This window comes from Callorhinus ursinus, unplaced genomic scaffold (assembly GCF_003265705.2).
Source record: "Callorhinus ursinus isolate GAN/ISIS: 27379988/994484 unplaced genomic scaffold, GSC_fseal_2.0 scaffold51, whole genome shotgun sequence".
Classification (NCBI taxonomy): Eukaryota; Metazoa; Chordata; class Mammalia; order Carnivora; family Otariidae; genus Callorhinus; species Callorhinus ursinus.
In genome coordinates, this window is record NW_027397113.1 from 9,422,666 (window position 1) to 9,439,257 (window position 16,592).

A 16,592-nucleotide genomic window follows, 5' to 3' on the forward strand; every position below is an offset into this window, starting at 1 on the left:
TTGTTGCTCCTGCCTTCATGACCCTGGCATCTGTCCTATCTCTTTCTACTGACTCCTGGGTGCTGATTTAAATTTATGAGACATAAAAAGTATACTTGAGGGCGCCTGGGTGGCTCAGTTGGTTAAACGTCTGCCTTCGGCTCAGGTCATGGTCCCAGGGTCCTGAGATGGAGCCCCTCATTGGGCTCTCTGCTCTGCAGGGAGACTGCTTCTCCCTCTCCCTCTGCTGGTCCCTCTGCTTGTTCTTTCTCTCTCTGACAAATAAATAAATAAAATCTTTTTAAAAAAGTGTACTTAACAAGGCAAGAAACAACAAATGTTGGCGAGCATGCAGAGAAAGGGGAACCCTCTTACACTGTTGGTGGGAATGCAAGCTGGGGCAGCCACTCTGGAAAGCAGTATGGAGGTTCCTCAAAAAGTTGAAAATAGAGCTACCCTATGACCCAGCAATTGCACTCCTGGGTATTTACCCCAAAGATACAGATGTAGTGAAAAGAAGGGGCACCTGCATCCCAATGTTCATAGCAGCGATGTCCACAATAGCAAACTGTGGAAAGAGCCAAGATGCCCTTCAACAGGTGAATGGATAAGGAAGATGTGGTTCATATATACAATGGAATATTACTCAGCCATCAGAAAGGAGGAATACCCAACATTTGTATGGACATGGATGGGACTGGAGGGGATTATGCTGAGTGAAGTAAGTCAAGCAGAGAAAGCCAATTATCATATGGTTTCACTCATATGTGGAACATAAGCAATAGCATGGAGGACCACAGGGGGAGGGAGGGAAAACTGAAGGGGGGCAGATCAGAGAGGGAGACAAACCATGAGAGACTCTTGAAAACAATCTGAGGGTTTCAGAGGGGGGGGTGGGGGGATGGTAGTCCGGTGATGGGTATTAAGGAGGCACGTGTTGTAATGAGCTTTGGATGCTATACGCAAACAGTGAATCGTGGATCACTACATCAAAAACTAATGATGCACTGTATGGTGACTAACATAACATAATAATAATAAAAAGGTGTACTTGACAGTAGCATCACTTGGGTGGGAAGTGGGGGGAAGAGGAAGCCAAAGGGAATGTGAGGGACTTGGGCTGATGGGAGGCTTTGGCAGGAAATAGGCTGGGACTGAGTCTTATCCAGCACTCTGGACTCATCTCCAAAGGGGAGAGTCACCCTTTTATCTTCTAGATGATAACTTGGGGAGTGTCTTATCTGCATTTCAACTTAGACATAGTTCATTCTTTTGCAGAGTTTCTCAGTAGCGTTGTCTAAGGATGGCGTGGGCTATCTCCGGAGACACCAGCAAAATATACACCACTATATATGGTGCTCAAAATGAGAAGGAAACTCATTTGAGAAGATTCTGTGGAGCAGCCTCAAACTTGACTGAGCATCAGAATCACCTGGCAGGCTTGCTAAAACACAGATTGATTGACCCCACCCCCAGAGTTCCTAATTAAGCAGGTCTGGGGGTAGGGCCAAGAGGCTCCCAGGTGATGCCGATAATATACATATAGGGGCAATGATAGAGGATATTCAATATCAAATAGAGGTTATCTTTAAGTTCTTGGCCACCTCTGGAATGGTATGCTCCTATAAACTTTTGAGGACAATATTACTGAAATTTGGGTTTTCTTCTGAAACTTCTTCCTACACCAGCCTTCCCCATTCCAGTAAACGGCTGTTCACCCAGTTACTTAAGGAAGAAACCTTGACATTGCCCTCAACTTCCCCCTCTTCTTCCACCCATCCCACACAGTCCATGAACTCTAGAGATCTCCCCGCCAAGCCATGTCCCAAACCCACTTCTTTGTCTCCACTATCAACTACTTAGTCCAGGCATTCAGTGGATTGTTAATGGGAACCTATCTCCCCATGCACTGCCTCTAACTGTGGTCATGTGCTTACAGCTCCCATCTTAATTGATTTCACCAGGACAGTCTGATTACCAAGGGCAAGAGAAGATAAGTGGGTCATAGCCAATTCTTTCCCACCGTGAGCAAATAGCTTGGAGCACCATGATTCTGGTACACAAAGGACAAAAACTATATCATCATCATCATCTATCCTTAGGGTCAGCACACTTGTCTGCAAAGGACCGGACAGTAAATATTTTAGGCTTTGCAGGCTGTATGGTCTGTCATGCTATTGAACCCTGCTGTTGTAGCACAGAAGCAACCAGCAAACAAATGGGCCTGGCTGTGTTCCAATAAGACTTTATTGACAAAAACAAGTGGTGGGCCAGATATGGCTCACCCACAGGCCTTAGTTTGCCAGCTCCTGTCCTGGACTATCACTAAATCTCCTCTGGGACCCCCTGCTTCCTGCCTTCACCCTTCTCCTATCCCTTCCCTACAAAGCAGGCAGAATGATCTTTCAAACTGTAAACTGGATTACATGACTCTCCTGCATAAAGTCACCCAATGGCTCTAAAATGGCTTTTAGCCCTAGAATAAAATCCAATGCCCTCTGTGGCCCCTGCCTGCTTTTCCAGCCCCTTCTTGAGACATTCCCCATCTCCTTCACTAGATTCCAGCTGCACTAGCTTTCTTTCCAGTTTCCTGGACACTCCAAGCTCTTTCCTGCAAGCATGGCTTTGCACGGTTCTTCTCTCTGCCTGGATTGGTTTTTACTTCACTTTCTGTACGGCTAGTTATTCTTATTCTTCACATCTCCTCTTTAGAGGGGTCTTCCATTCAGAAACTCTGCCCTCTTCCCCTTCCCCAGTAATGTCTAGACAAACACCATGTTTGTTTCCCCATCACTTTCATCACTTAACCAATCATGTGACTCGCCTGTCACGCACTCAGGCGTGTACTCTCCAGGAGGGCAGGAACTACATCTGCTCCGTTCACCACTGTGCATCAGCACCTGGCATACAGTAGGTACTTCCTGTCACTGGAGGATTGAGTGAGTGGGATGTAAGGGATTCATTCCTGGAAGCAAGAGGATACTTCTCATACTAGGAAGTGTTCGGTAACACTGCTATGTGCTAAGTCTTATCCTGAGACTGGCAAGAGAGCTAGGAGCTGTTGAAGATGTTGTGTCTGTACCCAGGAAGACTGACTCCATATGAATGGTGTAAACTGTGGGCAGTAAGAATCCTGGGAAGGAAAAGTCAGGGAAATATGGGCTATAGCATGACACTGGGGCTGGGGTCCTGGGAACAGGTCTTTCCTTGACACGAGGACACACCTACTGATGTTGTAATTGCACCTTCCAAAGACTGAGTATACCTCCCCAGTGGAATGTCCCAAAGTTCTTAGGGTGTTTGGCAGGAGCTATAAATGTTCCAAGTGTGAAGTCGCTACTGGGACACATAGCCACACTTCTATTGTTTTTTTTCAACGATAACACAAAAATCAGATTTTTTTTTGTCAGGATAAAAAAAAAAAAAACCCTCAAGGTTAAACCCTGAACATCATCACTGCCGGGTCACATTGTACACTTCCCTCTTGCTCCCACCACAGGCCTGCTTTTCCTTGGATGCTTCTGGCCATGGGAACCTAAGACAGCTTCCCTGTGGAAGTGGATATTGAATTTGCCGATGGAGGAGATGGGGGCAGGCATATCAACTAGGAAATAGAACGACCTTTTTCATCAGAAATCCCCAACTGGGGAATGATGAGCCCTGGGACTCAAGGCCTGACTGAAAAACAGTATAAACACTTTATAGTGCTTTCATGCACTGATTAGCACATTTGAATCCCCATCTCCCTTGAGATTTGAATCTCAGGTTCCCAGGAGACGAGCTTGAGTACCTGGGCTGAGAAAAGGGGCCAAGGGCAGTGCCATATTGGAGAGCAATGCTCAAGGCCCAAGGATAGAGAGAGGAGCTCACATAGGCGAATGAAAAGGGCATCTGGAGAAGCTGGTGCAGAACTAGCCTAGTGTTTTAAGGAGAGGGTGGTTTGTTGGGTTAAATCCTACAGAGGTCAAGTGAGATAAGTGTGGAAACAGAGCTACTGGAGGTTACTGGTGAATTTGGGGACAGCAAAATCGTCACTGGATGGGGAGTTGGGGGAGAAAGCCAGAAGTGTGGTGGCAACTCAGGAGGCAGAGACAGTGTCTCTGACTGTAATCACCCTATTTTTCTATGATGTGTCCCTGCTTCTGCAAGGAGCCTTGGATGGGCCATATGGAGTTTTGGTTCTCGTCCTGCTTGTGCTCCTGGCTGGGCTGATGGTGTTAAATTTCCAAGGTCTCTTCCAGTGTCTATGCTCCACTGTTCTGGGGAGGCTGGGAGTGAACGGAGTCGTGCAGATGAACATCTTGTGGAATGGTGCAGAGCAAGGACAAACTTTGCTGTCCACAGGAGGCAGTGTGCTGTCACTTCAGGATGGTGAAGGGGCCATCTGGAATGAACGGTCTAGCACCCAGGACTAATAGGGCAGGTGGTAGGATAGGAAAGGTACTCTATTCCACCAAGCCCCAGAGTGATTTCAGGTGGCAGGACAGGTGGCAGGTGGCAAGGGCCACCTATCCAGAGAAGCACCAGGTGTGCAAGAAGATATGCTCTCCAAGACAACCTGCACTGTAGGAGGTGAGACTCATCAGGAGTGTCTGAGTTAACTCACAGGTCAGACAAGTCAGGAAGGAGACTGAGAACCAAGTGGGAGATCATAGTCGAGGGTTTCAGTTCTGTGGAGTGAGAAGGTGTGGAATCAGATGGGGCAGTGAGAGGCAGCAGTAAGGAAGGGGGGCAGAAAGAAGGCCAGACTTGCTCTGCCCATCTAGACCTCCAAGAGTGGTCCAACCAGGCCAGTCCCTTTTGGGCAGTCCAACGTACTAACATCTCAGCTTACAGAACAGATGGATGAAGGGCTGGTCTAAAACTGGGATATTACATGCCCCATATTACATTTTTATTGTCCATGATTTCCTAAGACCTCTTCAGTTCTAGCAAATGAAAACCCACCTGCGGTCTTGGAACCTCGGTCATTCCTGACCAGCTGATGGGCATCCATAGGATTCCTGGTCAAAGAAGACACAGATGGAGGAGATGGAACTCTATTTTTTTTTCAAGATTTTATTTATTTATTTGACAGAGAGAGACACAGCAAGAGAGGGAACACAAGCAGGGGGAGTGGGAGAGGGAGAAGGAGACCTCCTGCAGAGCAGGGAGCCTGATGTGGGGCTTGATCCCAGGACCCTGGGACCATGACCCGAGCCGAAGGCTGACGCTCAACGACTGAGCCACCCAGGAGATGGAACTCTAAACTGCAAGCCATTTAGAAGAAACTTCTTGGAGAAGTTTCTTCTTTTAGTCAGAGGCTAAAAATCATGTTCTGTATTTAGTGACAACAACAGAGAATCCTTGCAGGGCTTCTGTAGTGAAGGGAAATTTGATGGCACCTGGATGTCAGAGATTTTTGCTATTATCTGCCAGCATATAAACTTTTTGAAGCCAGTTGCCATCACGTATAACAATATTTAAATTAATGTGGGTAGATCTAGAAGTTATAGACATAGCCATTTCTCTTTGAATTAGTCTCTATCCTTTTATAAATAAAGATATATTAGCCTCATAACTTTGGGAGATACCTTATCTTAAGACAATGTTTATTCACAAGTACTGCTACATTGGTGGATACAGCAGTACTTTTGTTTATAAAAGGACTTATAAAAGGATTAGTCATGGTAGTGGATGACTCACTCTGTCCCAAGATCTCTCCAACAGTGTGGTTCCTTATTGCACTCAAAAATCCCCTTTAATGCCCCACTCAAGTGTTGCTTCCTCAACCAGTCTTGTTCTCTGCTTTCCCTATCACTGTCAGAATAAATCATAGCCCTCTCTGTGAATCCCCACATTCTGCCCTGTGTTAGAGAAAATTGCTTGCGTTATTGTCTTCTCTGTGAGGCCAGAAGTTCCTTGAAGTCAGGGACTTTGTTGTGTTCCCCAATGTTAAACTTCCTTGAACATACCAAATGCTCAATACATATTTAATCAACAAACGAACGATTGAAAGAATGAAGGTTCGGTTGTCTAGACATTGGCACTTCCAACCCATGAGCTCACACAGGGAAGCACACTAGGCCCCAGGCACAAATGCCCTAGGGAGGATCTCTTGGTTAAAATCCACTTTAAATTTCTGTCTCCTTTTTAATAGAGGAACTGCAAGATTTACCATGCTGAATTGAATGAGGTCAAGATGCATGCAGTTAGAGAAACATTTCCCTTAGATTGTCAAGGAAGGGGGATCCTGGTTTTCAGAAGCCCAGAAAGGGGAGGTCTTCTTTTGGTCTCTGAAAGATGCTTCTAGAAGCTTTGGCTTTGCTTATCTGGAGCCCTGGACCTCGTTGAAATAAGTTGGTGGCAAGTTCACTGGTTCTGGGATGACCCCTGGATTTGCCACACAGATATTCGGGAGGACCACACCCACCTGGAAAACACGGGTGCACAGGAGGGGCACTAGTAAGGGTGCAAGAAGGACCAAGCAGGCACGGAGGCCTTTACACCCTGCGAGACTGCTCCTGCCCCTGGGCAGGAAGGGGAAGCATGGAGATCTCTTTAGTCTCCACCTTCTTTGGGGAATCTTCCCACCCACCGAGGAGCCTCTGGACTCACGTAGTTGTGCTGACAGCAGACCAGTTGGCAGCCAAAGTGGGAAGATGCACATGCTACGCAGAACTCCAGGAGGCAGAAGATGAGCAGCACACCAGAAATAGCCATGCCAGGGGTCTGGAACCAGAGCGAGTAGGACGTCAGGAGTGCTGGTCCAGGCGTCCGAGGTCTGGCTCCAAGTGTGGCTCTGCAGTGGACTGTCTGTGGCTTTGAGGAAGTCCCCCAACCTCGTCTCACCAGGTTTTTGTGAGGGTCAAGTATGTTTGTAAAAGAATCGTTACTTGAACACTTACTACTGGTACTACTACTTCCTCCGCTAAGGGGAAGGGTAGTCATCCTTTAGGAAAACACCTCGATCATGTGACTGGGAAGGAGAGGATGGGCCAGATGGAGGGACTGAATCTATAAGGACTTGTCTGTACCTGTGCTCACTTGTCAGTCCCAGAGTCACGAGTCTCATGTGGCTGTTGGGCATTTGGGAAGTGGTTAGTTCCAACGTGAGATGTGCATGATACACACCAGATTTCAAAGACTGAGTCCCCAAAATGCAAAATATCAAATTGATAATTTTTTACACAGATTACATGTTGAAATGACATTTTGGATATATTGGGTTAAATAAAATATTAAAATTAATTTCACTTGTTTCTTTTTCTTCTTTTTTTTTTAAGGTGGTGACTAGAAAATTTAAAATCAGACATGCAACTTACGTTATATTTCTATTGGTCAGCACAGGTTGGTACGTTACGGTCCATGGGCCAAATCCTGGCTGCTGCTTATTTTTGTAAGTAAAGCTTTATCAGAACACAGCCATGCTCACTGCTTATGTATTTTCTATGGCTGCTTTCCCACTATAGGATAGGGTTGAGTAGTTGCAACAGAAACCAGAGGGCCTGCAAAGCCTTAAATATTTATTCTCTGGCCCTTTGCAGAAAACTTTTGCTGACCCCTTGTCCATAGTCATGGGCAGGAAGGTGAGAATGTGAGCAGGGGTGCAGTTGGAGGCACATGTGCGTTAAAATTGCATTTAATTCTGCGAATAATGTTATAAGGTAGGTACAGTTTTATAAAGGTAGAAACTAAGACTAAGAAAAGTCATGTGCTTAAAGTAACACAGCAGTAAAGCTATAGGTCAGGGGCTTTACACACTGTTCTGATTCTTTTCTACAGTGCTGGGTGAAGAAGCTTGGTTTTGGGCCTTCTAACAATTTGGTAAACCTAGCTAAATCAGAACTCAGAGGAACGTTGGTTCAGAGGGGTACTCACCACACCCCAGGTGGCATAGTGGGAATAAGAGAGAGAGTAGGCATAGGTGGGGGCGAGACTCATATCCATGATGAAGAGTATGATTCCAACCACAGAACAGATTGCACTGACGGTGTTCAAGCCCAAGCTGCCATTCAGCTGAAGAAGACACAGAAGGTCAGGGTGGGAGAGGAAAATTACTGTGGCTGAGATGAACAGAGATTAAACAAGTGCTTCTTAATGTGAATCTCTAGAACCTTAGTTCTATAGCAAGGAAAGAGATGTTCTGTGCAAAAAAGTGTGTGAGTAAATTAACTTTGAAAAAAGCTGGGCTGAACAAAGTTAAATAGGTCTTTGCTGTAAGACTTGTAAGAGCCTTGGGGCACCTGGGTGGCTCAGTTGTTAAGCGTCTGCCTTCGGCTCAGGTCATGATCCCAGGGTCCTGGGATCAAGCCCCACATCGGGCTCCCTGCTCTGAGGGAAGCCTACTTCTCCCTCTCTCACTCCCCCTGCTTGTGTTCCCTCTCTCGCTGTGTCTCTCTCTGTCAAATAAATAAATAAAATCTTAAAAAAAAAAACTTGCCAGAGCCTTTAACAAGGATTATGGATCTTCCAGAGAGGGGACTACTAAATAGAGGTTTCCCCAAGTTTAGCTACTCATCTTCACAGAGTATCTCATGGGACAAGTGTCCCTAGGACAAATCTTTGGGAAACACTCAACCTGCTTATCCCGTATGAGATAGGTAGGAAGCTCAGCCCCTGCGTCTTGGCATATGACAGGCTCTGATCCTCCATGATTCTGGGCCATGTGCAGAAAGACATGCCCAGAATTTTGAGCTTTCCTTTGGAGATTTTCAAATAGGTTTCATCTGGCATAGGGACCTGGCCATCCTGAGGTCCTTCACCCTAGACAACATGCTTGTGAAAGAAAAAAAGGTACTTTCTTGGTCTATTGCTAGGGGACCTTGTTCATGTGATTAGCAGAGCTCACCTGGCTGGATTCCTTAGGGAAGCAGGTGGTTGAGCTTCCCCTGACTTCCCTGCAGAAATGGCTGGAGGCCTGCTCTGTGTGCCACAGGTACTGTCAGTGCCTGCTCGGCTGGAGTGGAGCCTGAGCCCCCAGGAGATTTGTGTCTCCTCCTGTAGGCACCTCTTAGGGACACTGTTCTGTCTCTGCCTTAATTCAGGTGGCTGTGTTGTCCTTCCCTCCCCAGAATCTTCTGGACTCCTTCCTACCCTGACTCTGGCCAGGTTCACGTGGTCCTGCATGTGAGTATGAGTGAGCACGTGTGTCAGTGCCCTGCATCTGGTTAGATGTAAGTGCAAGGATGAGGGAGGGATTGTGTGTTAACCTTCTTTTCCCCAGAGTGTGTCTCCTATAGGTCTCTGCTGGGAGAGCCTGTGTCAGGAGGTGACTTACCAGGCAAGAAGATTTCGGCTGATTTTCTGCTGACACTGAGAGGGATCCTGAAACAATGAACTGGCACAGAAGAGAGGAGGTTTAGAAAAAGGCCCCAGGTTAGGGTTCCGTCTTCCAGCTTCCAGGATTCTGGTCACACACATTCTCTCATACACACTAGGTTCCTGTGCTGGGGCTTCCAAGTCAACATGGAAGGAAGGGAGGAAGGAAGGGAGGGAGGGAGGAAGGAAGGGAGGGAGGGAGGAAGGAAGGGAGGGAGGGAGGAAGAAAGGGAGGTAGGGAGGAGAGAAGGGAGGGAAGGAGGCAAGGAGGGAAGGAGGGAAAGGAGGGTAGGGAGAAGGGGCAAGGGGAGGGAGAAGTAGACTCCCCGCTGAGCAGGGAGCCCAATGCAGGGCTGGGATCCCAGGACGCTGAGATCATGACCTGGGCTGAAGGCAGACGCTTAACCGACTGACCAACCCAGGTACCCCCAGACCCTGTGTTCTTAACCCTTACCCTACATACCCTCCCACTCAGGGTAGATGCATGTGCCATGGGGTGGAAATGGTTTTATAATGAAAAGTTACTCTAGCTTCCTATGCCTTTTAAAGGGAATGGTATTTTTTCCCTAAATGTGGAAAAATAAATCTCATCCTTATACCCTTCTGTTTATAGAGACTTGATGCAGAGGGAAGGGAACAAGAGGCTGGCCATCTGAGGTCCCTTCAGGTCCTTTTAAGGTGCCAAAGGATATGGGCCTTTTTTTTTGGAAAAGGACATTAATGATCTTTAGGAAATACATAGTCCCGGAGTCAAAAAGGCAACCAAGAACCAAATTGCCCTGCAGATATAAAAGGGGGGGGGGATGGTCATGAGAGCTGATCAACCTGGCAGAAGGGAAGATGCCAGGGAAATTTCCAGGCACTTAAAAGTACTCACTAGCATCCAATGCTCAATAGCAAGCCCTTCTGTGGCCATGGTGTTAGCCACTCCATTGCCCCAAACTCCATTAAAATGGGTTATACAAATGCAGGGCTGGGGGAGAGAAATAGGGGCTGAGTTCCAAGTCTGAGTCCCTGCAAAGCAGAGAAAGGACCATAGCCTCAGTAAATGAGACCCAGAAGGAAACAAGAAAGAGTAGGTACTCAGAGAAAGATTCTCCAAAGAACATAAGCCTGCCATTTTGCAGGTGTTGTGTGGGTATGAGGGTGGGGGATAACACTAGGTGATTTTATTTAAATGTCATGGGATAAGGGGGGGGACTTTGATTATCTAGGTTACTCTGGAGTTTTGCTATTTGTGAGAAAAGTTGCATTTGGAATCATAGATAGGTGTGTGAGTCCAGAGACAAAGACTGTAACAGCAGAGAGAAAAAGGACGTGGGAGGGAGGACAGAGAGAAGGAAGGAGTGTGTGTGTGTGTGTGTGTGTGTGTGTGTGTGTGTGTGTGTGTGTGTTGCTGAGAGAATGCTAGGGAGAATGCAAAAGAATCAAAAAGGCAGTAAATTGGAGAAGAGAAAGGATCTATGGTTTTTAACCTTTTATGGACTCACAGATCACCCTGAGAATCTGATGAAAGCTATGGACTTTTCCAGGAAAAAAAATACACATCTAGCATGCCAAATATTTTGCCAAAATGGGGACTCTGAAGCCCATCTGTGGACTCCAGGTTGAGTGCCCGTTGCTTAATGACTGTTCTGTGTCTGGCAGCCACTTTCAACCACTGGTAGAAGTGTTCTTCTCCTGGAGCTCAGGCTGTGGGCCTATGTTGAACACTTGAAAGCTATTACCAATACATCTTTTTACACATGGACATTGTCATATGAGTTGGAAAAAGGTGCCACTCCTGGGTTAATGAATGAGAGGAAAGTTCCCTGACCTGTGGGGTGAGCCAATTAGAAAATGTGCCCACTCTGGGTGAATGGCACCTTGTAGGGCTGTCACTGGGTGTTATGGCTGAATTGTGTACCCTCAAAATTCATCTTTTGAAGTCCTAGCCCCCCAGTACCTCAGAATGTGACTATATTTGGAGATGGGGCCTTTAAAGAGATGACTAAGTCTTAGTGAGATCATTAGGGTGGCTCTAATCCAATATGATTGGTGTTCTTATGTGAAGAGGGATTATTAGGACACAGACACACTGAGACCACGTGGAGCACAGAGAGAAGGTGGCCATCTGCAAGCCAAGGAGAGAGGTCTCAGGAGAAACAATCTTGGTGACACCTTGATTTTGAACTTCCAGCCTCTGAACTGTGAGAGAATGCATTTCTGTTGTGTAGGCCACTCAGTCTGTGCTGTTTGTCACAGCAGGCTTAGCAAACTAACATGCTTGGTAAGCAAGGCCCGGGCTGGATTCACAACCTTCTTGTTCCCTTGGCTGGGAACCTGCTGCGAGGTGCAAGCCACACAACTTGACAAGGTGGCCCTGAGTGTGTTGGCACATTCTGGGAACTCACTTGTGGGGTGGGGTGACTAACATTACTTACCCAGATGCCTCCCCAGAAGGGAAAGCCTCCATAGAGTGAGATAGCTGCATAGTGTCCAGAGAGTACAGTGGCCATGATGGAACCGAGGCTGATGTGTATCAGGCCAATCAGGATCTGGATGGCCTGTCAGGAGAGCCACAAGCTGAAGCCTTTTTTCTGGGGCTGGATCGTGCCTCCCCTTTGTGCCTCCTTTTTATTTTAATAAATCTTTTGTTTTCCTAGTCTAAAAAGTAATATGAAAAATATAAAAATGAAATAAAAACTTGCCATAATTACTTACTACTCAGAGAAAACATCCTACTTACATTTTGGTATATAACCTTCCGTTATTCTTTTTAGATGTATATACCAATAACACAAGATGGTTCTGGGAGGGAGAGGGAGAGGGAAGATGGCAGAAGAGTGGGGGACCTGCGTTTCATCTCTCTGAATTCAGCTAGATAGCTATCAAATCATTCCGAACACCTGTGAATTCAACCTGAGATCTAAGAAAAGAATTGCTTAAATTCTACAGATAGAAAAGCGACCACTTTTTGCAAGGTAGGAGGTCCAGGGAAGTGAATGTGAGGGGATATCAGAAGATAAACCACGGGAGGAGGGAGCCTGTGTAAGCTGGCTAGGGGAAAGTGATATTGCAGTGGAGCACAAAATCAGAAGTTTTAGAAGTCTGCTCTTGTGACAAACATCCCTGCCTGAAAGGTGCTCAGGTGGTGAAGTGGGGCAGAATCCTAGGTGGGACAGTGTAGTCTCAGGATACCCAGGGTCACAGAAAGAGTGGGGGTATCTGAGAGCAGCAGAGTTCCCAAGCATTGGAGCGGGAAGCTGGCTACAATCAGGGAGCCACTGAGTGGCCTCTCAGCTCAGTGTTGCCATAAATCTCGAACTGTGGCATGATTGGGTGACTGCTCTCCAAGCTAGGCCCCAGCAAGTGACAACTGCTGGGAGACCCTGCCTCAATCAGGTAACTGCTCCTGGAGCAGGGGCCCAGAAAGCAGCAGGGCCTTGATGAAATCCCCTTCCTCCCCTAGGAGGATTGGTGTGGGTATGCACTGCAGGAGTCTACGGAGTTTGGCACACACAATAGGAATTGACTGTTTTTCCCTGAGGGTGCCCTGAAGAGTGGGGGCAGAGATCATTCAGCTCCAGGGCTGGAGATGGGGCACTGCCATTTTTACTTTTTTTTTTTTTTTATCCTCTAAAGCAGCATGAAAAGCCTTCAGGCTTCCTTTTACTGTATTCAATTTTATTTTTGTATATATATATAATTTTTGCTTTCTCTACAATTTTGGGATTTAGTGTCTTCTAACAAACAGACCAAAATACACCCAGGACCAAGTAGATCATCCTGTTTTGTCCAGCTGTGAGATTATATTCTCTCTTTTTTCCCTTTTTTGTTTCTGACCTCTTCAGATTTGTCTAATGTGTATTTCACTGGGGTTGTGGTTGATATTTTTAATGTTATTCTCTCATTCATCTATTCCTCTCTGGACAAAATAACTAGAGGGAGAAATTCACAACAAAAGAAAGAACCAGAGGTAATACTCTGCCATAGATCTAATCGATATGGATATAAGTAAAATGTCGGAAATAGAATTCAGAATAACAATTATAAAATTACTAGCTGGGATTGAAAAAAGCATAAAAGACACTGGAGAATCTCTTAATGCAGAAATAAAATCCAATCAGGTCAAAATAAAAAATGCTTTAACTGAGATGCAGTCTAAAATGGATGTTCTAACAGCTAGGGTAAATGAGACAGAAGAGAGAGTCAGTGACATAGAAGACAAAATTATGGAAAAAAGGAAGCTGAGGAAAAGAGAGAAAAACAACTAATGGACCATGACAGGAGGCTTTGAGAAATCAGCGATACCACAAAGCAAAACAATATTAGAATTGTTGGTGTCCCAGAGGAAGAAGAGAGAGAGGGACAGAAGCTATCTTAGGGGAAATCATACCTGAGAACTTCCCTAATCTGGGGAAGGAAACAGGCATTCAGTCCAGGAGGCACAGAGAACTCCCCTCAAAATCAATAAAAATAGATCAACATCCAGACATATAATAGTGAAGTTTGCAAATTTCAGACATAAAGAGAAAATCCTGAAAGCAGCCTGAGACAAGAGGTACTTAAAGTACAAGGGTAGGAACATTAGATTGGCAGCAGACCTATCCACAAAGACTTGGCAGGCCAGAAACGGCTGGCATGATATATTCAGGGTATTAAATGAGAAAAACATGCAACCAAGAATACTTTATTCAGCAAGGATAATCCATTCATTCAGAATGGAAGGAGAGATAAAGAGCTTCCAGGGCAAATAGAAACTAAAAGAATTTGTGATCACTAAACTAACCCTGAAAGAAATATTAAAGGGGATCCTGTAAGCAAAGAGAGACCCCAACAGGAACATAGACCAGAAAGGAACAGAGACAATATACAGAAACAGGGACTTTACAGGCAATATAATGGCATTAAAATTCATATCTTTTAATAGTTACTCTGAATGTAAATGGGCTAAATGCTCTAATCAAAAGACACACGGTATCAGATTGGATAAAAAAGCAAGACCCATCCATATGGTATCTACAAGAGATTCATTTTAGACCTAAAGACACCTCCAGATTGAAAATGAGGGGGTTGAGAACCATTTATCATGCTAATGGACATCAAAAGAAAACTAGGGTAGCAATCCTTATATCAGACAAATTAGATTTTAAACCAAAGACTGCAGTAAAGGATGAAGAGGGACACTATATCATACTTAAAGGGTCTATCCAATAAGAAGATCTAACAATTATAAATATTTATGCTTCTAAGTTGGGAACAGTCGATTATATCAACCAACTAATAACAAAATTAAAGAAACACATTGATAATAATACAATGATAGTAGGGGACTTTAACACCCCACTCACAGCAATGGACAGAAGATCAACAAGGAAAAAAGGGCTTTGAATGTCACACTGGTCAGATGGACTTCACAGATATATACAGAGCATTCCATCCCAAAGCAACAGAATACACATTCTACTCAAGTGCACATGGAACATTCTCCAGAATAGATCACATAATGGATCACAAATCAGGTCTCAACCGCTACCAAAAGATTGGGATTATTCCCTGCATATTTTCAGAACACAATACTTTGAAATTTGAACTCAATCACAAGAGGAAATTTGGAAGGAACTCAAATATTTGGAGGTTAAAGATATCCTACTAAAGAATGAATGATTCAACCGGGAAATTAAAGAAGAATTTAAAAAATTCATGGAAACAAATGAAAATGAAAACACAACTGTTCAAAACCTTTGGGATGCAGCAAAGGTGGTCCTAAAAGGGAAGTATATAGCAGTACAAGCCTTTCTCAAGAAATTAGAAAAGTCTAATACACAAGCTAAACTTACACCTAAAGGAGCTGAAGAAAGAACAGCAAATAAAGCCTAAACCAAGCAAAAGAAGAGAAATAATAAAGATTAGAGCAGAAATCAATGAAATAGAAACCAAAAGAACAGTAGAACAAATCAATGAAACTAGAAGATGGTTCTTTGAAAGAATTAATAAGATCAATACCCGTAGCCAGACTTATCAAAAAGAAAAGAGAAAGGACCCAAATTAATAAAATCATGAATGAAAGAGGAGAGATCATGACCAACAATTATAAGAACATATTATGCAGCTATATGCCAACAAATTAGGTAATCTGGAAGAAATGGATGCATTCCTAGAAACATATAAACTACCAAAACTGAAACAGGAAGAAGTAGAAAACCTGAACAGACCCATAACCAGGAAGGAAATTGAAGCAGTAATCAAAACTCTCCCACCAAACAGGAGTACAGGGTCAGAAGGCTTCCCAGGGGAATGCTACCAAACATTTAAAGAACTAATACCTATTCTTCTGAAGCTGTTTCAAAAAATAGAAATGGAAGGAAAACTTCCAAACTCTTTCTATGAGGCCAGCATTACCTTGATCCTAAAACCAAAGACCCCACTAAAAAGGAGAATTACAGACCAATATCCCTGATAAGCATAGATGCCAAAATTCTCACCAAGATACTAGCCAATAGGATCCAACAGTACTTTAAAAGGGTCATTCACTACGACCAAGGGGGATTTATTCCTGGGCTGCAAGAGTGGTTCAACCTCTGCAAATCAATCAACGTGATACATCACATTAATAAAAGAAAGGACAAGAACCATATGATCCTCTCGATTGATACAGAAAAAGCATTTGACAAAATACAGCATCCTTTCTTGAATAAAACTCTCCACAGTGTAGGGATAGAGGGAACATACCTCATTATCAAAATATCCATCTATGAAAAGCCCACAGCAAATATCTTCCTCAATGGAGAAAAACTGAGACCTTCTCCCCTAAGGTCAGGAATGTGACAGGGATGCCTTTCTCACCATTGTTGTTCAACATCATACTAGAAGTCCTAGCCTCAGCAATCAGACAACAAAAAGAAATAAAAGGCATTCAAATTGGCAAAGATGAAGTCAAACAATCACTCTGCTTTATGTGGAAAACCCAAAAGACTCCACCCCAGAATTGCTAGAACTCATACAGGAATTAAGGAAAGTTGCAGGTTATAAAATCAATGCACAGAAGCCAGTTGCATTTCTATACACTAACAATGAGACAGAGAAAGAGAAATTAAGGAATTGATCCCATTTACAATTGCACCAAAAACCATAAGATACCTGGAATAAACCTAACCAAAGAGGTAAAGGATCTATACTCTCAACACTACAGAACACTTATGAAGGAAATTGAGGAAGACACAAATAGATGGAAAAACGTTCCATGCTCATGGATTGGAAGAATAAATATTGTTTAAATGTCTATGCTACACAGAGCAATCTACACATTCAATGCAATCCTTATCAAAATA

At 44.4% G+C, this 16,592-nt stretch overlaps 1 protein-coding gene across 2 annotated transcripts in view; it reads right to left on the reverse strand.

The window, feature by feature from the left end:
• Positions 1–5,062: 5,062 nt before the first annotated feature.
• Positions 5,063–16,592, reverse strand: part of LOC112828966 (membrane-spanning 4-domains subfamily A member 8-like) — a 27,725-nt gene continuing 16,195 nt past the window's right edge. For both annotated transcript variants that reach the window (XM_073883319.1, XM_073883320.1), the window contains 5 exons: positions 11,703–11,825; positions 9,239–9,298; positions 7,840–7,977; positions 6,577–6,690; positions 5,063–6,391 (listed from right to left, as the gene is read on the reverse strand). In XM_073883319.1, the coding sequence (XP_073739420.1) occupies positions 6,287–6,391; positions 6,577–6,690; positions 7,840–7,977; positions 9,239–9,298; positions 11,703–11,825 (540 nt within the window). In that variant the 3' untranslated portion in view covers positions 5,063–6,286. The remainder of the gene's footprint in view (positions 6,392–6,576; positions 6,691–7,839; positions 7,978–9,238; positions 9,299–11,702; positions 11,826–16,592) is intronic.